Below are 26,452 nucleotides of genomic sequence, written 5' to 3'. Positions count from 1 at the left end.
CTGGATATTTGTACTGCAAAGACTAATTAGTACCATCCATATTACACATATCCAATTAGCTGTCAAGCTCAGAGTATAGTGCACCTTTGAGGTACAGTACATTCAGTCCTCATGTAGTGGATGGAGGAGCTAACTTATTTGAGTTGGGTAGTGGGTAATCAGGTAATTATTAATGCATGAAAAAATGTGTACTGCTGGCTGTCAGCTTAATATGAGTCTTACTTGACACAATAGACTCTTACTTGAAAGGGTGGACAGTGATAATAGCTTGTCAAGCAGATTTTCAGAACAAAAAAAGTACAGAAGCATCACTAATCTCTAGTTTTTATCAGTTCATTATATTACGAATTGCATATAGTAAAGAATGTTTATTGTTGTATACTTTTTATGTGCAGTCACTATAGGTGGGTGGGTGGGTAGGTAGGCTGGGTAGTTTTACAATATGTCAGCACAGTACTGGCTATATAGTGTAAGGGTCATCACATAGAAGAGAATGGGAACAAGTGCCCTATAGCAAAGTAAGGATCATTACATAGAAGAGGATGGAAACAAGTGCCCAATCCCAGACCTGCCAACTCTTACGATTTTGCCATAAGTCTTACAGAATGTACCCTTAAATTACGGACTTAGGCATACAAGCAAAAACTACGAAAAATTAAAATTGCCGAAAAATCTGGAAAATTTGTTCATCCATGTTTGATTTGGATCTGGGTTTCATATTAGAAGTAGTGAAATTGGTCAGGGAACCAGACTGACTTTACAGTAGCACATCAGACACTTTTAACTGCACATATTTGTTCATGCGAAGCATCTATATGATAGAACAGTTGATCGTAGAATTTTTTTAAAATGGCATCGAGCAAGCAATGCATGGTTAAGACAAAATGGGAAATAAGCCTCTTGAAAAGTGTTAATTAACACAGAAAAAAAAAGGAATATTCAGATTCTTGTGAATAAAAGCTGGAAGGGACACAATTATGTTTATTGGACATCACATGCCAATTTGAGTATGACTCATGGCAGGAAATACGATTGCCATCATCATGTGAAATGGAAATAAGAATTTTCAAGAATTACATCAAGTTGAGAGATAGCAACAAGCCCTTGAGCTCCTTAGGGTTTATGACTAAAATGTATGCAACTGTACTAGTGGTAAATAAAGTCTATGCATACTTTACAAACTTTTCAGTTGAACATAATGTTTATTGTCGCTGCACGTTCCGAATACCAAACTTTTAATTATGTTTTCCAGCTTTACAATAACAGTTTATTGTATTTTGTTACACATTACTGAAAACTGGTAAAACTTGTTGAAAAAAATCAACTGCCTTACTGAGACATACTTGGCAGGATTGGCAGGTCTGCAATCCCTACTTAAGGGTCATTACATAGAGTATAGGGACAAGTATCCTATCCCCAATTAAGGGTCATTAGATAGAAGAGTATGGTAACAAGACCTACCGTATATACTCGCGTATAAGCCAAATAATTTAGGAAAAAATAAGGGCCTGGAAGAAGGGTGGGTCAGCTTATCCATGGGCCAATGTCTAAATTTGAAAATTTATAGGTGTTTTTGTTGACTACAGTAATGTCTGTTAATCTTGGGACACAAATAAATCTTTTTTCCTGTGTCCTAAGACATATGCATGTAAACAAAGTAACTTTCGATGACCCAACAATAATTAAACTGTTATAAAGTACTATGATTGATTTTGTTATTATTTTGCATGTGCATATTTTCTGATTTCTCCAACACTAAATTAAATAAAGGTAAATACTGACTTCATAATTCGTTGGCTGGTTGAGTTTACCCAGGAGACCAGGCTGAACTATAATGTACAGTACTTACACAGTGCAAAGCGTGCACAGCATCACTTAAATCCTTATTTATTTCCAAACATACTAGATGCAGGTTTTGCTATATTTATTGATTCGACCAAATTGCATTCTTCCAGATAACAATTCCTCAGGTACTTAATAGCTGTTTCATTTATGTTGAATCATGCACTCACGAGTTATTCATTTTCAGTGATATAAGCGATTCTACAAATTGAGGTATTATTTTTAAAAAGGTACACACGTTTAATTGTACAAGACATATGACCATCATAATTGACATGTTCATGAAGAGTGGTAATAATAAAGGCTAAAATTCTCACATAGATCAACTAAGATCAACATCTATAAATTTTTAGTTTTGTGTTTTGGCTGGACAAACATCTTAACTTTCCACACAGTGGAAAGCTTGATGTTTCGGCATCTCCTGTGGTGGTAGTTGGCAAATTTGTCTTTCATTTTGCAACAGCAGTACAGGCCAGTTAATCATTAAAACCCTGAAACTGGCTTCTGTTAAGAAGGAATTTTGACTGGCAACTATACCAGTACATTGACGTGTAGTTGCCTTTTATTCCTTAATACATGTATTAGCACGGTTACCGTAGTTTTGTGAACTGGGTGTAAGGCATATCTGTGAACTTTTCAAAACCCAAATAGATAGCCTTTTTTTCACTAAATATTGATTGATCTACCTGCAGACCTTCCAACTCTTATGATTTTGCTGTAAGTCTTACAAAAATTACCCTTAAAATTCTGACTTACGGCATACAAGCAAAAATTACGGAAAAATGATCATTGCCAAAAAATCCTGATAATTGGTTCATCCGTGTTTTATTTGGATCCGGGTTTCATCTTAGACTTAGTGAAATTAGTCTGGGAACCAGACTAACTTTACAGCAGCACCACAGACTCTTTAAACTGCACCTATTTGTTCATGTGAAGCATCTGCATGATCAAACTGTTGATTATAGAATTTTTAAAAATGGCATCCAGCAAGCGATGCATGTTTAAGACGAAAGGGAAAATAAGCTTATAGAAAAGTGTTAATATTCAGCACAGAAGATTAAAAAGGAGTATTCAGATTCTTGTGAATAAAAGCTGGAAAGGACACAATTACGTTTATTGGACATCATGTGCCAGTTTGAATATGTCTCGTGGCAGGGGATATGATTGCTGTCATGTTGTAAAGCGCTTAGAGCTTCTAATGATTAGGCACTATACAAATTCCTCATTATTATTATTATTATTATTATTATTATGTGAAATGGAAAAGAATTTCCAAGTTTTCCAGTTTTTTGAGGACACATTTGCTGTGTGGTATGTGTTTTCATTTCTTCTTTTAATTTAACGATGGTAATTAACATTAGTATATACGGTATAAAAATGCCAGGTGTTCACTCGTGTAAGTTTCTTTCGTTGGAATGGCGCTATAGCATATGGAATTACAGCATGTAGGACTTTGCTTGTTTAGAAGAAATGAAAATCAAAGACATAATGTAATAATCTGGAGTTAATTGCAAAATTTGGAAGATATAAAATTGGGAGGTATGTGTGGAGCAATACCAAAAGCTGGATTTTTTTCTTTTCCTGGTGTGATAGTTGACAGGTATGGTGTGAATGTACGCTACAGTATGGAAGCCTACGCTACTTATACAGATTTCATGGAAATATTTTATTCTTTAATGCTCATGTTGAAAAAAGGAATAAATGATAACAACATAAGGTTAGTTTCTTTCTTTTTATTATCAATTAAGCGTTTTATTTATCCATTTTATTGCGACGTGCAGTGGAGGTGGGGGCACAAATGCAATACAAATTTATTTCGTTTCTTAAGTCTTGGGACATATGACCAAAGTGAAAAAAATGTTTCACCATAAGGTCTGGGACAGGAAAAAAAATAATTATTTTATCGTGTCCCAACATATGCAGTAAATACGGTATACGGTAATCCTAATTAAAGGTCATGACATAGAGTATAGTGACAAGTTTCCCGTCTCCCAATTAAGGGTCATTACATAGAAGAGCATGGGAACAAGACCCAATCCTAATTAAGGGTCATGACATAGAGTATAGTGACAAGTGTCCTATCCTCTAATTAAGGGTCATTAGATAGAAGGAGTATGGGAACAAGGCCCAATCCTAATTAAGGGTTATTACTTAGAGTATAGGGACAAGTGTCCTGCCCCCCCAGTTAAGGGTCATTGCATAGAAGAGTATGGGAACAAGTACCTGATCCCTAATTAAGTGTCATTACGTAGATTATAGGGACAAGTGTCCTATCCCCAATTAAAGGGTCATTAGATAGAAGAGTATTGGAACAAGTACATTGCCACTAAATTACAGTTAAAATAATAGTGAATGTAAAAATGTACAGGCTGAAGGTCATGGAGTCCTTATCAAATACATTAAGGAAAGGTATGTGTCTGAATTTTGTAAAGTTTGAGGTCACCTTGGTTTTCACAATTGAAAGCCTGCACAAGTTGTAAATCCTGGAAGATTTCCCATGGTTGCATATACTTTTTGTTGACTTTATCCTTTTCTTTCATAAGGCTGTTATTATGGTTGTATAGTCCTTTCCTTTTATTACTTAACCAAAGACAGAAGTTGCAACCATGTCACTTTACATTCTGTCTCAAGACCCAGGTGACGAAGTGGCCTAAGGCAGTCACCCTTACACATCAATCACATCTTACCTCTGTCCACTTAGGTTTGAGTCTCAGTTTAGCTTTGTGAGACTTGTGTAATGGAAAGTATGGGACAATCTTACATATTTGCATTCACATTTATCATTCTATTTGTCATGGCTGCCAAACCTAAGGTTGCAAGTTCGAAACTAGCAACGGCATCCCATTTTTTTAAAACTTTTTTGTATTTTTATGTTCTAGCTTTCTTTTAAACTTGCTCATTCCTTTTCTTATATTTTTTAAAACGTTTTATGTTCTGTCCTTGGACAGGCAGTTAACATGGTTATAGTTAAAAAAAAGGATTGAAATAGGCTGGTAAACAGTAAATATTATTGTATTTAGACCTTGTAGACAGACCATGTTATTGCCATGGGTTATTAATGAGTTCTAGGATTATTAGAAAAAGTATTGCAGTGCACACTTCAAAGAACACAGTGTATATATTTACTTTTGTAAATGGATTTGTGTAGCTGGTAAATTACCTGTGTGCATCAATACACTGTCACCTGATCTTGAAAACTATACAAGGAATGTGTGACCCTAGAGTGACCTAGCTCTTGAAAATATACATGTAAAGTACTGTGTAAGGATGTTTATATACAGAAAGCTTTGGGTAGTCTTCAGATTGAAGATAAAATCAGTCATGCAAGGAAATGGGATACAGTACATGTACTCATTCTTGCCCTTTTCAACCTCAATAATCGGGCTGTTGTACATGCAGACCATAAAAGAACTGTGTAGTTTACATAGGTGAGCCAAGGTTTATATGAACAGGGGACCCAGTTGGGCATGCCAAGTGTAAACAGATATCTCACTGATTCACAAGCCATAATTGATTGCATGTATATATTGTTCAATGGTTTTGGTACTTCATGAAACTTCTAATGTACATGGATTATTTGTTCAGCTGACTACCCTTTGTCTTGGACAGTCAACCTTTTCTAGACATAGTATTTACATTTGTCCACTAAAGTTATGAGCCATGAATCTTTGTATATCTGCAGATGCACACTTGAGAATTTGACAAGTTAGTTTTGAGAACTATTATTTTTCAAATCACTGAGACACAACGCTTCCTTTTACATGTAATTTGGAGCATTGGTAAATAATTGTTTATTATCCCCCCACTTCAAAAAAGAATGCCATTAGGAATTATGTCATCCTGCCTGTCTGTTTGTTTGTCTGTCTGTAATTAATGTAGTACATTCTCATCCTACACTATTAAAAATAATAAACTTGGAACTTTGGGATATGATTAGGGAGTGGTTTGTAGATGTGCACAGTTGTTTTAAGTATTTTAATATGACCCCTGAAGTAGGGTTTAAAGTGGGGAATATGGATGGTTTTTATGGCAAGGTGCGCTAAAGGTGTGTCCCTTCATTTTCTATGTGCATTCATTGTCATTTATTTTCAACTTCTCAAAAATCACTTGAGCAGTTTCAACTAAACTTTAGGTAGGAGGCATTACCCAGGGATGCAGAAATGAGAGTTGTTGTTGTTGTTGTTGTTGTTCTAGGGTTTAACGCCATTTTTCAGCACAAGATAGGCTATACATGGCAGCCAGTATTAATGGTGGAGGAAGAACCCTGGAAAACCCAGGTAAGAACCACCGACCCACGAGAAGCTACTGGCAGGCCAGAAATGAGAGAACACAGTAGCTGGAAATTATCCTGACATAGGTGTTGTTTAATCCTTTAGCTACTGCCATTTTCACTACTGCTGAGTGAGACTACTGTGGCTGGTTGCTAGGCTGAATACTACAGCATCGTCATGGCTGACTAAAGAAGCTGACGATGAAAACATGGTTACATTTATATTCTTTATTTAATTAGATTTTTCTGGATTTCAGTGAAATAAAAAGGGCTTACCTTGTATAGTGTCTGTTATTAATATATTTCCACTTTATATTACAAAGTTGAGAGTGATACCTCTAATAACAGTCATTATCTTTTGGTCCCCCATTTTCTTGACATAATCGTTTGTTTCTTTCCCAAGCTTTTCCACCAGACTCATTTGGCCCCAGAGGCTTTTGTCGTTTTTGCCTGAAATGTGCATAGGAAAGACATTTGGGGGTCTATTTCTGAATACATCATAATACATCAGCTTTCAACAGATTTTCCATGAGACTAATGCCTAGTTGTATTAGAAACATTATTTTCCATTGGTTATTTTGCTTGCGCATGAGCAGAAGGGTGAAAGTTGGATTTTTTTTTTTTGTTTTTGCTTAATGGACCCATCATTTTCATATGGAGACTGCAATTTATTCCAAATGCCCACCTTATCCTAGTTTTTGCAAAGGTTCACCTGTTTGTGTGCAGTTAAGACCGGTATGCCTTAGATCTGAGGCCAAAAGGTCTAAAATCCTGACACAAAATCGCATTCCAATCTCGAGCGAATTTTGGGTGGAAAAAAACGGGTCCAAAAAATGAGGTTTTTCTCTCTGTATTTTGTAGTGCAACTAGAACTTCCAGATTATTTGATATCATTTTAGAGCTCTATCTGTCTGCTTTTTTTTAATACCACCCATGTTGGTGCATCTTAAATGACCTTGATGCTGCAGAGCTTGGAAGTAGGGTACAGCCTCATCACTCCTACAGATGGGATCGGGGCCAAATCGGTTAAGGAAAAAACTTGAGAAAAAAATCGTTCTCATTGCTTAGCCCAAGCTTGATTGTTGAACCAACGTGAGAATCAAAATCATTGATCTCGAACACGGCGAGCTCATAGCTCCAATGTGGCGGGACGACTATGTCCGCCTTGGCATCCGATTAAAAATCACTTGCATCTGGTGTTGAAATGGGACTAATATCAATATCCAATCCATTTTTTAAGAATGATCCATTAAACTCTTCGATATTGCTCACACTGAACCCTTTAAAGTTGCTCATATCTGAATTGGAATCCATCTTTGTTTATCTCAGCTACACGTGTTTCATAAAGTGCAGTGTGTCTAAATTTAACCTATCAGCTTTCACACTTGTATCAAAATATTGAGTAAACAGTTCTCTCATTGGTTATGATAATCAAAAATATGTAAACTTCTGTACTTTCAACCGATCAACATTAAGTTAACATAGCAGTCACATTTGCATAGATGCATCACTCGGGGTTTCAAGTACTGCTGTACTATACGCACATAAGCGACCCTGGGTAGTAAACTAGGATTATCGACAATGCATATTTGCGTCAGTGGGGTGCAGGAGCTATTTACAGGTGACGCTTAGATGCGGTAGTCATATTTAAAGGGTTAACATAGGGCACCTGCCTTATTGTTACATTTGCCATTAAGACAAGTATGTGCCAAGTGAGTGGCTTTGGCTCACTTATTGTAATCCACTTGGGTCACCTCATGGAGCACACCCTGGGTTTTTCCCTCTTGTCCCTTGGTTCTAAGATCCCAATCCTTGAACCATATATATATGCATAAAGGGCATGGAGAGACAAATTCAGATACACAACTAAAATTGAGCCCAGTGGGCGTAGATTTGGGGGTGAATGGCTGAGTGGGACAAAGTGGGGAAGCATGGGTATGATGTTGTTTTTTTTTTAATACAAACACTCTACTTTCAGGTGTAAAATAGTTACAACGCTCTAAGTTAATAATGCCATAAAAGTGACTGACATTATCTGTGAGGTGCCTTGTACAGAAGGATACACTATCAAAGGAATGTCCTGATAGTTCATTCAAGCCAACAAATTTAAGTCACTTTAACTGAGAACTATGTAAAAGGGAAACAATTGGCAATGATACAACAGAATTTATCAACTTATTGAGTCAATATGTATGCATTATAAATGGAACAGTGGTATTCTGAGGGGCAGTATAATGAGGGATCACTATCTCTCTCTCTCTCTCTCTCTCTCTCTCTCTCTCTCTCTCTCTCTATATATATATATATATATATATATATATAGAGAGAGAGAGAGAGATTAAACTGTTATTTAAGCAGAATATAATATTGATGCAAGATATTTTTCTTGCTGATTTTTCATTTGAACAAATAGTACTAAATTCTGATCACTAATGTAGTTCATGACAAAACATGCAGTAAGTATAGGTATGTTACAGCATGACTTTTTTCAGTTGAAGTCTTTAAGCTAGAGTAAAGCATGGTACATATTATGGTATTAAATTGTTCAAAATGTGTAATCATGTTTAGTCAGATAATTTTCTTTGGCAAGCAATTTACTTGTAAATGCCAAATCCACAGCTGCATGTAATATGATCCAGTAGAACGTTAGGTTCTATAAATGAAGTACATGGGGGTGGGAATTAGAATTGGGTCTGTGAATCCTTTATGGTTCCGAAGACAGTGCCAAGTATATATAAAAGTGTTAGTTCTTTTATATATATATATATATATATATATATATATATATATATATATATATATATATATATATATATATATGGATTGTAATCATTGTTCAGCTGAATCATTGTTCTGATACAATGGCACTACCATTTCAATAGCCATTGTTAATTAACATCTATTTATGAACTGTTAATTACTGCTTTAATCACAAGATTTTGTGTAAACCAGATTAACTGTGTGATTCTAGTCTGCAGAAATGAGGGCCATGTTCTCTGATAAAATCAAATTATTGAGGCAGTTAGTAGGGAAATGAGGATATATCCATTGGGGAATGAAAATATCTGGTGAACAACAGCAGGCTGTAGTAAGAAAATGAAGATATATATTTTGGGTGATGTAATTATATGTGGTGATCAGCAGTAGATATTATAATGATGAATGTTCAGATGCAAATCTGTTCAAGAGAACTGAGAGAAGAGTTTTAGTAATATTCTGACAATGAAATGCTCATTCATAAATAGCAGTATGTCTGCTAAAGTAACAGACTTTGTTAGGTTAGGAATCTACACTCTCAGGTTTGTCATGATTTGATTTAATGGTTAGGACTGTACATTATCAGGTTTGTCATGATTTGATTTAGTGGTTAGGACTATCAGGTTTGTCATGATTTGATTTAGTGGTTAGGACTCTATACTATCAGATTTGTAATGATTTGATTTAGTGGTTAGGACTATCAGGGTTGTCGTGATTGATTTATGAGAATCTTGACTAACTATTCAATGGACACTATTGTAGATGCAAATGTAAATGGATTTTCAGGGTTTGTATGTGACTTTGAAGATGCTAATATATATGAACATTTAAATATAGAAATAGGATGTAAGAATGATAAAAGTAGTATGGAGACAATCTCAGTGAGTACCCAATTGCATGATGACATACATATAATTGATTTGAAACTAAATACAAAAGGTTTTAACATAGGTGACTTAAATGTACAAGGTATAGTGGGAAAAATAGACCAGATTAAGTTAATGTTGTCTTCCAAGGAAAATAATATACATGTTTTATGACTCGCTGAAACCAAATTAAATGCTAACCACAATGATGATCTATTTCACTGTCAAGGCTACAGTAAACCATTACATAGGGACAGAGAGACAGTGGGGGTGGGTGGGTGGGTGTGTGTCTTGTTGTATATGTTAGGGAAGATGTAAATGTAGAAAGGCGACATGACTTGGAGTCACATGAAATTGAGAGTATCTGGGTGGAAATTTTTCAAAATAATGCAAAATCATTCCTAGTTGGTTTCATTTCTAGGCCACGTTCCTCCAAAGCAATTTTATATCAGTTACATACAATCCTATTTAGACTTCTGTAATACAGTATGGGGTAATTCAAATGATAAAAACATAGCAAAGCTGGCACATCTTCAAAAAAGAGCATTTGGGCTAATATCAGTCCAGAAAGAAAGCAAGGAAAATTTAGCTGGTAGGTTAAAAATATTGCCTATTAAAGACCGAATCTGTTTGAGAAAAGCCAAATTAATGTACAGGATATCCCATAATAGTGCTCCTGAATATTTACAATTGCTATTCCAGTATAGGCTACCTGGTAATACTCCCCACCTGCGATCCATGTCTACCAAACAGTATAAAATTCCCAAACCAAATAAGGAGTTATTTAAAAATAGTTTCCAATACTCCGGAACTCTGCTCTGGAATAGTATTCCAGTTGAGATTAGAAATGCCCACTCTGTTTCCTTCTTCCAAACCCAATATATCCAGTGGCTTCAGAGATGCAGCTAAAATAAATAAATTCCTTTGTATGAGGGCCTCAAGGTAGATTAGTTCTTAGCTAATTGTGTTACCCTCTTTAAATAAGGTCATTATTATTATTATTATTATTATTATTATTTAATGCCATTATTGGCTGGACTATTTTAGGATTTATGACTTAAAGGGGATATCATTTTCTATTTATCCATGCCTTCATATATTAGTTTTTTGTGAGTCTTAAGCCGTAGACCGAGACAGTGGACTAGTTATTACTTACTGTACAATACTAAGAATACATTGTGTAAACAATACTAAGTGGATTTTATCCAAGTTTATTCCCAGCCAATGGAAACAATAGACCATGAAAGGAACACAATGGAGGTTGTCATTAGGCAGGCGTAACAAACATGTATTTCTTTGCGTGTATGTGCCTATATACATACATACACATTGTTACCACTACAGTCTGAAACAATGTAACAGAAAGAAGCAAAATGATAAAGTTGAGTAAAATCAAGAATTAATTAATTTCCTTAGATTACAACGTGAATATTCAAAAGACTCATTATTGTGAATTAAATCCCAAATAATCGTAATTGTCTTTCAACAAGTCCATAATGTTCTGAATGGATTGCAAGTCTTGAATGTGCTGATGTGCTAATAGTTTTGAATGTTGTGATATACCAATAGTCTTGAAGGATCACATTGATATAATCCAGAATGTCTTTGAATGAGTCCTCAATAATCTTGTGTGTCTGTGATTTGGATTTTTAACATAGCATTAACAATTTTTCAGTTATATTGCTACAATGTCTGTAGTGTGGCAGTTTATAGTGATGTCTAGCACTGGGGTATCATGCTGCAGACATATAGCATAATGTCCCACCCAGTCACATTATCCTGACTCCAGGCCAACCAGTCCTAACACTAACTTCTTAATGCTGAGTGCCAAGTGAGGCAGCTGTTAGTACCATTTTTGTAAGTCTTTGGTATGACTCTTCCAGGGATTGAACCCACGCCCGCCTGCATCCAATGCAGACACTTTAACCACTAAGCCACCGGAGCGGTTCAGTATTCTTGAAGTAGTGTTCTAGTCTAAAAAGTCAATGGGCACTCGGTAATTCCAATGTATAATTTAAATAAATAATTCCTTTGAAATTATTACTGAACACAACTAAAAATAATTCCACTGACCGATTTTAAGATTGGAATATATAGTTGTTTACCTGGTCCTTTATATACAGACTGTCACCTGACCTATGGCTGAACAAAATGCCCTGTCTGTTGGTTCTTTCAAATGGAAAATTCCATGAAATATTTTCAACAAATTCTCTTCCAGAACATTCCAAGGTCATAATCAAGACTAGATCTTGAACTCAGATTGAAGTAAACATGTTAAAAAAACATGACAGTCAGTTAGATCAACACATTATAAATTAAGTATTATAATAATACACACACATACACACACGTACATGCACGCGCACACACATACACACAAAGACACAGACACACACACACACACACACACACACACACACACATTGATTAAAGAATTAGCCCATATAGCGATCAGAAGAAATTTAAAAAAAGTTGCACATTTAATTGAGAGAAAGTAAGTTGTTTGATGTATCAGTCAAATTAGGCACATATATATTTGTTTGTAAAATATAAAGGACATAATTTTGTTCTAATATGAAGGAGCTTTCCATATACCACAAGTATTGAGGGCTCTCAAAAAGGTACTGACCTTTATTACTCCTTGTATGGAGCAGTGGTTCCAAAATGACTGTATTTTCAAGACATGTCCTTTGGTTTAGCTAACATGACCAGTTACTGGTTTAGCTAACATGGCCAGTTGCTGGTTTTGCTAACATGGCCAGTAGCTGGTTTAGCTAACATGGCCAGTTGCTGGTTTAGCTAACATGGCCAGTTACTGGTTTAGCTAACATGACCTGTTACTGGTTTAGCTAACATGGCCAGTTGCTGGTTTAGCTAACATGACCTGTTGCTGGTTTAGCTAACATGGCCAGTTGCTGGTTTAGCTAACATGACCTGTTACTGGTTTAGCTAACATGACCAGTTGCTGGTTTAGCTAACATGACCAATTGTTGGTTTAGCTAACATGACCAATTGCTAACTTGGCATTTTGGAAATTTGATATATGGTGCCCTAATGATTCCTTGCTATTACAGTATTTGCTTTTTATAATTTGATTGGATGCAATTTTAGTGTTTATTGGCAAGTCAAGAAGATATGCTTTTAAAGCTGCTATCTTGTGCATCATGTCTATCGAGTGTTTATTGGTAAGTCCAGATTAAAACCTGTTGTGCATTATGGCTGTTGAGTTCATGTCTCTCAAGTTTATGTCTATTGATAATTATTGGTAAGTCCACTAGATAAAGCTTTAAATCTGATCTCGTGTGCATCATGTCTATAGAGTATTTATTGTTAGTCCAGATGTAAACCTGTTATCCTGTGCTTCATGTCTATAGAGTGTTTTTTTTGTTAAGTCCTGAAGTAAACCTGTTATCTTGTGCTTCATGTCTATAGAGTATTTATTGTTAGTCCAGAAGTAAACCTGTTATCCTGTGCTTCATGTCTATAGAGTATTTATTGTTAGTCCAGATGTAAACCTGTTATCTTGTGCTTCATGTCTATAGAGTGTTTTTTTGTTAAGTCCTGAAGTAAACCTGTTATCCTGTGCTTCATGTCTATAGAGTATTTATTGTTAGTCCAGATGTAAACCTGTTATCCTGTGCTTCATGTCTATAGAGTATTTTTTGTTAGTCCAGAAGTAAACCTGTTATCCTGTGCTTCATGTCTATAGAGTATTTATTGTTAGTCCAGATGTAAACCTGTTATCTTGTGCTTCATGTCTATAGAGTGTTTTTTTTTTGTTAAGTCCTGAAGTAAACCTGTTATCTTGTGCTTCATGGCTATAGAGTGTTATTTTTTGGTTAAGTCCAGAAGTAAACCTGTTATCTTATGCTTTGTGTCTATAGAGTGTTTTTTGTTAGTCCAGAAGTAAACCTATTTTCTTATACTTCATGTCTATAGAGTATTTATTGGCAAGTCCACATGAAAAGCTTTAAAACCTCTGTTATTTTTTGCTTCATATCTGCAGAGTGTTTATTTCAGCTTTGATGCCTTGCACTGATGTATGCAAATTAAATTTCTGGTGAACATGTTAAATCTCGGGTAAAAAATGTCTGGCAAGGTTGAAGGGGCAGCAGAATTTAAGAACCCATGGTATAATGGCAGGTATTATTCTTTATTTACTTCAGTTTTAGTCTTTTTTTCTTTTCTGTTCAGGTCTTCATCATTGGTTCTGATAAGAAGCTGAAGTTGTCCATGCTGTATCCTGCCACCACAGGGCGAAACTTCGAGTAAGTTTAGGGCTAGAGGATTATGATTCAGTTAGGGTTAGAGGATTATTATTCAATTAGGGCTAGAGGATTATGATTCAATTAGGGCTAGAGGATTATGATTCAGTTAGGGCAATGCCAATTATGTTTGTTCCATACAAATCTTGATGTCATTGGTGTCTAAACATGGCAGTACTTAAGTGTGTATATTACTACAGTGTCCTTTGAAGGAATGGAAAAAGGCCCTTTTCTAGGTCAGAAGTGGTATGAGAAAACAAACAATGAGACACAGATATCCTTACCAGTTCCTTGTTTTTTTTTTGGTTTTTTTAAAAAGAAAATTTAAACATGCATCATTTTTAGCATCCCCAGGCATGAGACTTCTGTTTTAATTTTGAACATTTTAGCCCACATTTTTTTCTTTTTGTATGTTACTGTTTTTTTAACATTTTCTATCCCTCCACTGTATATTCTCAGTTGATGGCCAAAGTAATAAAAACCAGTAAGGCATTTTGTCAGTCAATGAAATTGATCATATTGTGCTTTTTTGCCCAGTGGGTGCACTCTGTTCACTGAGCCAGATTACAATACTCTCAAATACGACATACAAACATCAATGGTAACAATGTTTTATCTTCATGTTTATATATTTTTTTATTCGCCCAGTGGGCACTCTTAGAGGAAGCATTGTTGGAGTAATGGTACAAGAACTCTTGATTAATGTGGACTGCATTGCCATTTTAAAAATTTTGATGAAATCAGATACAGATGAGAACTGAGATCAAAGGAACCTTATCAAGTAATTTTTCTTTTCACTTTGTTGATATTTTTGAGGGACCCACATTGTAGAATACTCAGGAATCAATTTTAATTGCATATTTGAATTCATCTTTTCATTCCCACTATACATGGTTAAAGGGTTGGGATATTAACAGTTTTTATCAGTCGTTTGTCTCTCGGTCTGTCTGTCCATTTAGGTATAGCTCTGCAACCCTTGCATATCATTGGATGGCTTTGGTAGATTAATTCTGCTTCAGTAGGTCTTGGTTACCAGCGTAGTTTAGGAGTCATTTAAGATATCCTGATACAGTTAGGTGTGTAAATTGTTTCAGCACTAGATGGTCCTTGTCTCATAAGCTACATTTTGAATTGAGTTATCACCCTTGGTATTTTACTTCATATTATAAGGACTGTTGCCAGTAACCAGCATATCTCTGCAACCCTTTTATTTAAGTGTGTGCAATTCTATAAGTGAATTCTCTATTACATGTAGATATGTATTTTAAAGGTTTTATCTTGTCAGGTCCAATTCTGACACTATTATTCTTTTCCATTAAATCTTCACTGCAGCAGATTCTTGTAACCTGTTTAGCTCAGCATCATTCAGTATAATCTGATGTTTGATGTGTCTCAAGACCTATATGAATCTTTATAGCATTTGTTTTGTCAACTACATTTTTGATAAGAGTTTTTGCCCTCGCCAGTTCACTCTGTATCTTCACATTGGATGTTTCATGTAAGCAGCACGGCTCAAGAACTATTACGTCTATTCTGTTATTGTGATGCAGCTTGCTTTAAACCTGGTCTCAGACTTAGATGAGCTTTTGTCTTGTTCAGAAGAGCTATTACAACCAGATTGTTCTCCTGAATTTGGTTTAAAATTTGTTGGATTTCAACCAGATTTGGCCTGTGGTTTCAGGTTGAGGATACCTTGAGTGAGTTTGATTTACAGCATTTCACATTATCATTTACAAGAGTTATGGCCCTTCATTGCCTCTCCTGCAGACTTTGTTTTCCATTGTCTAACTCTGTTAAGCTCTGTTGCATTTCATGTGCCCCTTCTGATGTACCCACCATACAGTGCCCCTTCTGATGTACCCACCATAGCTTGCTCTGCGTAGATTTTATTGTCTTGGTTGAGATGAAAATCACAAGGTGAGACATACAGTCCAACTGCCCATCTGATTGGCATCAGTGTAAATGTTTGGTTAAATCTTTCTTAATTGGCAATATTGCCTGTTTTCATTAAGAGATTGTCATCAGATTTTACTTGCGAAGGCATTAGGTTGGAAGGACCATCCCATGAGATTGTCAATGAAGGATCTTGAAGATCAAGATCACAGGAAGATATTGTTTAATTTGTAGCTGTGTTGTCAGTGGTTAAAGTTTTTAGACATTGCATTACTACCTATTAATACCTTGAATGAGTTTACGTCAGACAAAATAAAGGTGTTTACCATGAGATGTCATTTTGGATGGAACAAAATATCAGATTAACAAATGCAGACTGTACATTCTTTTAGATAACCTTGTCTCATAAATAAAGGTCACAGGATGAAGTATTGTTTTGGTTTGTTGGCATATATTGAAAAAAGCTTTTTGAATTGGCTGTAACAAAGTTGTCCAGTATATGGCCCATTGGCCAAAATCCAGCTGCCAAAGGTTCCTGTCTGGCCACCAGTGGAAAATATTGTTCAAGTTTATAAGAGCCTCATGAGGGAGAAAAGAAATTACAATGTGGCCTGCTGTGCCAAAACATTGGACACCCTTATACAGCTTGTCACATAATGGCAGAGGAATAGAGTGGCTAAAAGGTCAGAGGTCAAGGTCATAGGTTCAGTCATGTAACTAGAACTGTATAGACTTTGTTGCAGGTGAGATGGCAACTATTTACAGATATTTATGATGTGCATCATCTACTAATTCAGCAATTTGTTAACTTTTTGTCTGATTTTTTAAAGCTTCCCTTGATACCCATTTTAATGAAGTTTCAGGAAAGTAAAAATAAAATATCAATGGAAGAGCCGAGGTTTCATACCTGCCAAGTTGCAGAATGTTGTACAGAAAGCTCAATTTTAAGCTTTCAAATCTCCAGTCACAGTTCTGGTTAAAAAACAAAAGTTCTCAACGATGAAAGGTGTTTGGGGGTACAGGGGTCACATAGTTTCGAACATTGTTACAATCGTTTCCTTGAAAGGGACCTTTTGATCTGGAAAAGTTTGTATCGCTTATTAGCAAGATATAAACAGGCCATTAATGGGTATTTTAGCAAATTGTATCCAGTAGGATTCACAGTACATGATCTTAAAGTGGCATAAAGTTGGCAGACAAAGAAATCTGCAGGGGAAGTAACTGGCCAACTACAGTTAAGAGCGCTGGCTTATGATCAGTGATTAAAATCTATCACTGTTTCCAGATAAATTTGAATTCCTTAAGAATAAATAGGGCATAATGTCCAGTTAACCACCTTATATAAAATTTATATCTACTAGTTAAATTGTGACTTGGGTTGGCTACTGACCTGTTCAACACCAAAACACACATCTCTCTTCCCCATTCTAGAAAATGGCAGGTGTAATATTTGCATAGGTGTCAGGTTTTCACTTTTAATTAGGTTGAAGATTAAAAGATTCAGTTGATGATTCCCCAAACTCTATTAACTCCCAACTGTCTGTGAATAATGGTCCGATTACCACCTTTGGAGCTGAGGGTATTCCATAAGCACTTACATACTTAGCATTGCATGAAATTTTCATTATTAGCAGAAATTGTATCTTTCAATAAGTGATACACTTTGGGAACAAAATCTTAGTTTTACAGAAAATTATATACTAATGTTTAGTGAAGCTGATTCATCAGTTGACAAAGACTGAAGCAAAAGCAACTGTTTCAAGTTAGCCATCTCAGATTATGCCATTTTAGTATCAGATATGGCTGTCTTTATTAAAAATATAAAATCCTTTTTCTCCTGTCACTCAGGATAATTTTACAAAATTTGTCTCTGGGTCTTCCAAATGGTTTAAAACTAATGAAGTTCTACAGCCACTGTGGCTGATGTTACTAAAACCTGATGAACATTTAGATGACTTTTCACAAAATTGTGCAGCAGAATTTGATCAGATTGGACATTGTGCATCTTGGTGTAAAGACTTTTAAATTTTACACAAATAATGCTTTTCAGCAATGAAAAGCTATCAAAGGCAGTAAAAGAAGAGAAACTTTCTGCCCTCCTATATATATGGCTGGGGCACAGTGTTAGGCTTATCCATTCTTCAATCCCATATATAAGTACCATATATGATAATGTTTGTATAAATATCACCCTTGTTTGATGATGCCCAGTAACTGTGTGTAGACACAGGTCAGCATGTGCATATTGTTCAGTAATTGTGCTTTGATATGTTTTACCAGAGTTGGAGTTATGTCCCTTGTTATGCTAATTATATAAGCCATGTATGATGATTTATGCATGTGCAGCTAGTCTCACAGGTTTTGATATTTGCCCTGTAGGCATTATTGAGATCATGTGAACATGTTCTGCTTTCATGCTGTGATAATTTGTTAGAGGTAAGCTTGGGCATCTGTTTCTTATGGACACATTTTTAATGGCATGCTTACTCAGCAGAATTTGTAGAAATATTGACAAAAAACATCCGAATAATTCAGATTTCTTTGCCACTTGTTATTTCATTTGATTTCTAGGTAGATGGATGAGTGATCTTGGGGCCGACTTTGTATAGTACGTACACTGTATCAATGATACACTGCTAGATGTATACATTTTTCATGAAAAGCCGAGTTGTCTTTTAATGAAAAATTTATACGAGTGGCATATCATTATACAGTGTACATACTGTACATATATTTTATTTATATTTATATCACATACAAATACGTATATTTGCCCTTTGAACGGAATTAAGATTTACTACAGGCAGCTGTGTATGGACCTAGTGAATGAACTCCTCACATCCCCGAGTGTGTCCGCTACAAAATGTAGTTCTGTGCCTTTTGTGGCTGTTCACAATCACCTTTGCATATTAATACGTTGATTGTTTTCTTTTCTTAGTTTCTATTTTTCTTGACATTGATTTAATCAGTATAATACACACTTATGAATTAAACATGAAAGATGGTTTCAAACACTTGGTTAGCTATGCCATTCACATGAATGCTAAGCCATTCACCTACCGGCTCATGGAAATTAATGTGGAATAGAAAATAAGCAAAATGATGAACCAACAAGAGGTAATTAAAATATTTTAATATATTTACAGTTGATTTAAGTCATTATTCTGCTTTGGTAACAGCACCATTGTCCATAAACTCTCTCTCTCTGGTAGGTTTGACTTTAAAACTCTCAATCGCTTTCTCTCTCGCTCTCTCTCTCACACACACACACATCCTTTGGTCAGTTTGACTTAACTTTTAGCATCATTCATAAACCCAGAAATTGTGTGATGACACAAACTAAAATCTCCTATGTTCGTCATTTCATAGATTATAGCTCCTATCTTGCTACAATGGGAAAGAGAGAGAGACCTTTGGACATTTTCATATTTAGTTAATAATAATCAATTTTTAGAACATTATAGTATGTTTAAGAAACAACAACAAAAACAAAACATTAAATACATCAGTCTCTATACTGTGTAACCGAGCAATTTACTGTATAATGTCAGTGTGGTTTGCAACTTTGTATCATTGATAAACACTGTAGATAAATCTCAAGGAAAGTGCACACCTATCGTTACGACGAACCATATTCTTGCAGATTACTTGGTGTAATTTCTATTTCAAGGTTTAAATCCAACTTAATTTCCTTTTCTCTCTCACTCCTCATTTCTGCGTAGTTGGTCCATTATTCATGAGAGGGAAGGGGGAAACAGAAATCAGAAAGGATTGTGATGAAAATGTGTACCATATTAAATGCATATAGAAAACGAGGATTATTAATACTTTTTATTGTTATTTTCATATGTCACTAATGATGAATGTGTGAAAATTCATCATTGGTCTAGAATCAACTGCAGACATTCGTTAGAATGTTTATATATGTGTATTATTGCATCATGGATGGATCACAATTTGATATTGCTGTATTAGAGTATACTAACACGTTATATGCCATGTTATTTTTAATGTATGTGATATTATATATAATATTATATATATATATATTATGACCTTAAATTAATTGTTTTTTTTTCTACACAAAAATTATTTTGGCTGAAGTTTTCATTTGGAAGTTGGCTTTTGTGTAATTCACTTAAAGATTTTTTTTCTCCTTCTAGTGAAATCCTCAGAGTTGTTGACTCTTTGCAGTTGACTATGACAAAGAAAGTTGCAACTCCTGCAGACTGGAAGGTAACTCTTATTGTTTACAGAAAATCAGCAAAATATTGGTAGTTTAGCTTGGAACAGAGATGACATTTAAAATGCAGTAATTTTGTTTCTTGCCATTTGGATATATATTGGGCTAGCCAAATGTCTTTGCACTATTCATTTTTGAAATCATGTTTCAAAGGGCTACTCCAGGGCAAGTACTTTTATCCTATCGTAAAAAGTTTCCTACTCCAGTAGCTTTATCTACTTAGATGCTTGAATCTATCCTATTTTATTCATTTATGTCCTGTGATATTACAGCTGAGTTTGATAACTGTCACATGTATGCAAGTTCCGTTATTGCTTGAGTAAATATTTGGCTAAATTAACCAAATTATCAGCCAATCAGAACACTTCAAACAAAATAAATCAAGTATTATTAATTAGCATTGTTCTAAAAGACTTTGTTACATTGTGTTCACTCAACTCCGATATTCATTAGTAGCTCACCCTTTGATTTCAATCGAGTCAATATAAATAATGTGAAAAATAACACAACGTAGAGATGAAATGTTCAGTCACTTTCGGTTGATAATTCCATGGCTTGAATTCACTGACTCTGCTGTTGGAAATTCAACCAGTGTATTTGTCAATGGAACTGGCAAATTTAGGATTTAATCTAGGAAGTCTGATGACAGTTTTGGACCTCATGAAGCATGCACAGCACAGTATATGCATGACACTAGCCAGCATGTGCAGCACAGTATATGCATGACACTAGCCAGCATTTACAGCACAGTATATGCATGACACTAGCCAGCATGTACAGCACAGTATATGAATGACACAAGCCAGCATGTGCAGCACAGTATATGCATGACACTAGCCTGCATTTACAGCACAGTGTATGCATGACACTAGCCAGCATGTTCAGCACAGTATGTGCATGACACTAGCCAGCATGTACAGCACAGTATATGAATGACACAAGCCAGCATGTACAGCACAGTATATGAATGACACAAGCCAGCATATACAGCACAGTGTATGCATGACACTAGCCAGCATGTTCAGCACAGTATATACATGACACTAGCCAGCATGTACAGCACAGTATATGAATGACACAAGCCAGCATGTACAGCACAGTATATGAATGACACAAGCCAGCATGTACAGCACAGTATATGAATGACACAAGCCAGCATGTTCAGCACAGTATATGCATGACACTAGCCAGCATGTTCAGCACAGTATATGAATGACACAAGCCAGCATGTTCAGCACAGTATATGAATGACACAAGCCAGCATGTACAGCACAGTATATGAATGACACAAGCCAGCATGTACAGCAGTGTATGCATGGCACTAGCCAGTATGTTCAGCACAGTATATGCATGACACTAGCCAGCATTTACAGCACAGTATATGCATGACACTAGCCAGCATGTACAGCACAGTATATGAATGACACAAGCCAGCATGTGCAGCACAGTATATGCATGACACTAGCCAGCATTTACAGCACAGTGTATGCATGACACTAGCCAGCATGTTCAGCACAGTATATGCATGACACTAGCCAGCATGTACAGCACATTATATGAATGACACAAGCCAGCATGTACAGCACAGTATATGAATGACACAAGCCAGCATGTACAGCACAGTGTATGCATGACACTAGCCAGCATGTTCAGCACAGTATATACATGACACAAGCCAGCATGTACAGCACAGTATATGAATGACACAAGCCAGCATGTACAGCACAGTATATGAATGACACAAGCCAGCATGTACAGCACAGTATATGAATGACACAAGCCAGCATGTTCAGCACAGTATATGCATGACACTAGCCAGCATGTACAGCACAGTATATGAATGACACAAGCCAGTATGTTCAGCACAGTATATGAATGACACAAGCCAGCATGTACAGCACAGTGTATGCATGACACTAGCCAGCATGTTCAGCACAGTATATGCATGACACTAGCCAGCATGTTCAGCACAGTATATGCATGACACTAGCCAGCATGTACAGCACAGTATATGAATGACACAAGCCAGCATGTACAGCACAGTATATGAATGACACAAGCCAGCATGTACAGCACAGTGTATGCATGACACTAGCCAGTATGTTCAGCACAGTATATGCATGACACTAGCCAGCATTTACAACACAGTATATGAATGACACAAGCCAGCATGTACAGCACAGTATATGAATGACACTCCTAGCTAGCATTTGCATAAAATCTCTGAAGTTTGAGTTACTAACACTCCTCTATGAAATTCCATTTCAAGACTAAATCAGAATGAATTAAAAATGAGAGTTCACTTTGACACAGACTACACCTTAGCCTAATACAGAAAACCACTTTGATCTGGAAATGCTGTGTGCACTCCAGGAGAAGAATGGTCTTAAACTTGGTGCTTATTGTAAGAAACAAATTGGGGCAAGAGTCTCTCAATTGATTGGGTTTTGAGTGAATAAGTAGGGGAAGGTCCGAATTCCAGGAAATTCCTGATGGAAATAACATATTAGAGCAAGAAATGGTGTATATAAGATACCTTGACAATTATAAAAAGTAAACCCTTTGAAGAAATAAATGTGTTGTACATTATTTCTGTCATTTTGTTTTTTTAATTAAAATTCATATATCTCACCAAATCTGGGAAAGAGACTACAATTTTTGGACAAGTGAAAATGTAGATTGGACAAGTTAGTTTTCCAAAACTGCATGTCCTTGTTGATTTAGCACTGCAAATACCAGGTAGTCACTGTGACACTGTTTTGCTGGATCTACCCCACTTTCATTATGAATGGTACTTTCTCATATTTATCTGGATCTACTCCACTCTAATTATGAATGGTACTATCTAATGTTTATCTGGATTTACCCCACTTTCATTATGAATGGTACTTTCTAATGTTTATCTGGATTTACCCAACTTTCCGTAAGGTTTTGCATGGGTTATTTTAGCCATACTTTTCAACCCATTGTAACCAGACTTGACTTGTGGATGCTTCAGGGATGAATGTATTGATGCATGCAAACTGGGTCATTGTAACCTTTTTTCTGGTTTTACTGTACAATGCTTAAAATTTATATCCAAATTTGTTACCATTTGAACCATTGGAACAAAATCTTGAAATGTAAATGTTTACTTTTGAATGACCCGTTTTGGTTTTGTTATGATCTGCTCTCGATGGTTTATCCACCTTTGCTAATTAGTCCTGTTTGGGCTTATCTTAAATAATCTACAACCAAACGAGTGAAGTAGACAATCTGCATGTGTCTTTGCTTGATATAGGGCTATACACCAAACTTAAACCAATTTAACCAACTTTTTTTAAAGTTTTTAATGTCACAGAAAAGATGACTGGCTAGAAAATGTTAATGGATTTGCATCCAGAGTTGTATTTCACTTTGCTACAAAATGAGCTTGAAAATTAAACTTATTTTGTAGGCACCTTAGTTCAGTTTTCTGATGATTAATTGATTTTGTCTCTTTTCCTGCATTAGTAGAACTACTTGGATTGTAAAATATTAAGGTGCCATGATCGGGTATTTTTAAATTAACATAGCTTACGCATCTGACTCCAACAGACTTTCGTACAAAACATTTGGTGCAAGTAAGTGTAGAAAGAAAAAATATATTTTAGAAAAAAGATTACATGTATTTAGGGTCTGTTCTACAATGTGTGACTTTTCACTTCTGCTGAAAACTCAACTGAATATGTGAAAGTCATTGCATGATATTTTCAAGCTCTGCCATTATTCTTTCATTAAATCCCTTTTTTATGTTTAAAATTCAGTTTCCCCTATTATATTTTGGTTTTAGGATATATCCAGTGTATTACATATTTACAGTTTAGAGATCAGAATTCTTTTGACTAAGGAGATATTTTTGTGTGGGTATGATGTATTAAGACTGATAATCTTGTGAGATATATCCCAGGGGAGACAATTTGGGCCATTAATAATATGGATCACTTTTCATCGGACATCAGTTGCTGTATTTCAACTTAATTTTGGTTTAAAATAATCCTTTGTCAGAAGACTTGTATCATTGACCGATCACTTTCAGCAACAAGCTCTCCTGATTATATATTTTTATATATAATTGTTATATGGTACGCCAAACAAACATTTCTTGTACATAGTAATATATTAGTCTAGTACTGTACAATACGACAGGGATCAATAAATGCTGAGTCTTTATTAAATCATAGTTTCAGTTTTCCAAGCAAAGCTTTGTACATAAGGCATAAACTGGGCTGATGAAATTGTTAGCACCAGCTACAGAGGCATAGCTATGATATTTTGCGCCCGGGGACGAACTATAAAATTGGCGCCCCCGCCCCCTGCCCGTTTAATCACATTTTTGAATATTACCCTTGTTTACTTATTATAATGTAACGTTGTAAGCCTCATTTTGGCACCCCAGTACCTTGGCGCCCGGGGACATATGTACCCCCCTGCCCCCCCCCAGCTACGCCTCTGACCAGCTAACTATGAACTTGTATAAGAAAACAAAAGTTTGTACCAGTATTTTTCATTCATTTACAGAGTGGAGGGAAATGTATGGTTTTGCCAACAGTGAAAGCAGAGGAGATCCCAACACTGTTCCCCAAAGGAGTTGAAGTGAGAGCAGTTCCCTCTGGCAAACAGTACCTGCGATTCACACCCCAGCCATAAGCAGAAGGAGGGGTCAAATGCTACTTATCAAATAAAAACTAATTTGAAGTGTTCCTGAAATTTGTGATATGTTTTTGTTTTAATATTTGAAAATAATATAATTTTGAAGATAGTATACATGGGATAAGGCTAATGTTTTGATTGTCATGAATGGAACAGAATAAAATAAAAAATTCACTAAACACACTTCTCTTGTTGCCTATCTATATGACAGATTTCTTGGTTTTTATGTGTGTGTATATTGTAGGATAAGTGGTTTAAAATTTCCTTTTGAATAGAATTTGATTTGTTGATGTGGACAACACAGACATATATGTACAGAATATTTTTATCAGTATGTATAGATCTGTACAGTTTCAAGAAACCAGTCCTGAATTGTGGGGCATAATTTATACAGAAAATTAATTGATGTACCTTTTTCTCATGTCTGGATAAATTAATCTAGACAAAAAATGTAAAAATTTGATTACTGAAAGTCTGAACCCTATCGTATGTATAACAGTGAATCTGCTATGGTAATTCCATCGAGCTTCAAAGTTTGTTTGTTTGCCCAATAGATGGGTTCTAATTTTAGTCCTGATTTCTCTGCAAGATTCTTTTTAAAAATTAAGGTCATTTTCAGAAATAATTGGATGCTAGATTTATTTTAATTATAAATATTATTTAATTAATTGTAATCACACAGTCTTAATGCAGTGTAATACAGACACTTTATTTTTATATTATCATGTGTCCTATGTAGTAAGAGCTAAATATTTCTTTATTGAAGAGTCATTTATAAAACTGTTTGTGTTTAGCACACTAATTAACATTAGGATTTTGATTAAATTAATTGCTCTGATTGATAATAAATCTATTTTGAATTCAGTGTTTTTTAATTTTATCACAAGAATTCATTGAACATGACCATATTGTTATGGGTTAGCATTGGCTGTTAACTTGGTGACCATTAACATTAGGATTTTGATTAAATTAATTGCTCTGATTGATAATAAATCTATTTTGAATTCAGTGTTTTTTAATTTTATCACAAGAATTCATTGAACATGACCATATTGTTATGGGTTAGCGTTGGCTGTTAACTTGGTGGCCATGCAATGACTCACTATGCTCTCAGTGGCCAATAAACTCTCATTTTGAGTAAAGGCACAGTTAAACTTAGACCTTAACTCCAAGAGGTTTCTCTCATTCTCTAATGAAGTGGGGAATCCTTACAATAAGAATGGGACTAGGCATGAAATGCAGACTCAGATTTAAGTGTCATCTGGTTTATTAACAGTCACAAACTTGTATGGCATTAAAATTTCAGGACTCAAATATCAGGTGCATCACTCCTCTGTATTATATGCCATCTTGAAGTATCAATCCCTAACCCTCCACCTTTATCTGCTACTATGAGAAACCTCTGTATGATAAATAGAACCAAACTAATGCACGACATCCAAGCAAACCTAACAACTTGCTTACCTCCTACAGCAGAACAACTCGATAACTGCCTGCGTTCATTGCTCCACAAACATGCCCCAGCTACCAAGTGCAGAGTGTCAATTCAAAAGTGTTCTCCATGGTATAGCAGTGTTAGGGACCAGCTTTGCACTGCTAAAAGAGACCGCCGTAAAGTTGAGAGGCTTTGGCTTTCCACCAGACT

The 26,452-nt window shown here is 35.6% G+C and overlaps 1 protein-coding gene across 1 annotated transcript in view; it reads left to right on the top strand.

Moving 5' to 3' along the window:
• Positions 1-25,815, top strand: part of LOC149780243 (peroxiredoxin-6-like) — a 35,970-nt gene extending 10,155 nt beyond the window's left edge. The window contains exons 4-6 of the mRNA XM_089937018.1: positions 13,930-14,003; positions 20,057-20,129; positions 24,676-25,815. Of these exons, the coding sequence (XP_089793144.1) occupies positions 13,930-14,003; positions 20,057-20,129; positions 24,676-24,804 (276 nt within the window). The 3' untranslated portion in view covers positions 24,805-25,815. The remainder of the gene's footprint in view (positions 1-13,929; positions 14,004-20,056; positions 20,130-24,675) is intronic.
• The last annotated feature ends 637 nt before the right edge of the window (positions 25,816-26,452 follow it).

Source organism: Sinohyriopsis cumingii, chromosome 16 (assembly GCF_028554795.1).
Source record: "Sinohyriopsis cumingii isolate HCF-2022 chromosome 16, ASM2855479v2, whole genome shotgun sequence".
In the NCBI taxonomy this organism is placed as follows: Eukaryota; Metazoa; Mollusca; class Bivalvia; order Unionida; family Unionidae; genus Sinohyriopsis; species Sinohyriopsis cumingii.
The sequence above is the reverse complement of the archived record's forward strand: the minus strand, read 5'-3'. Positions and strand labels throughout refer to the sequence as shown.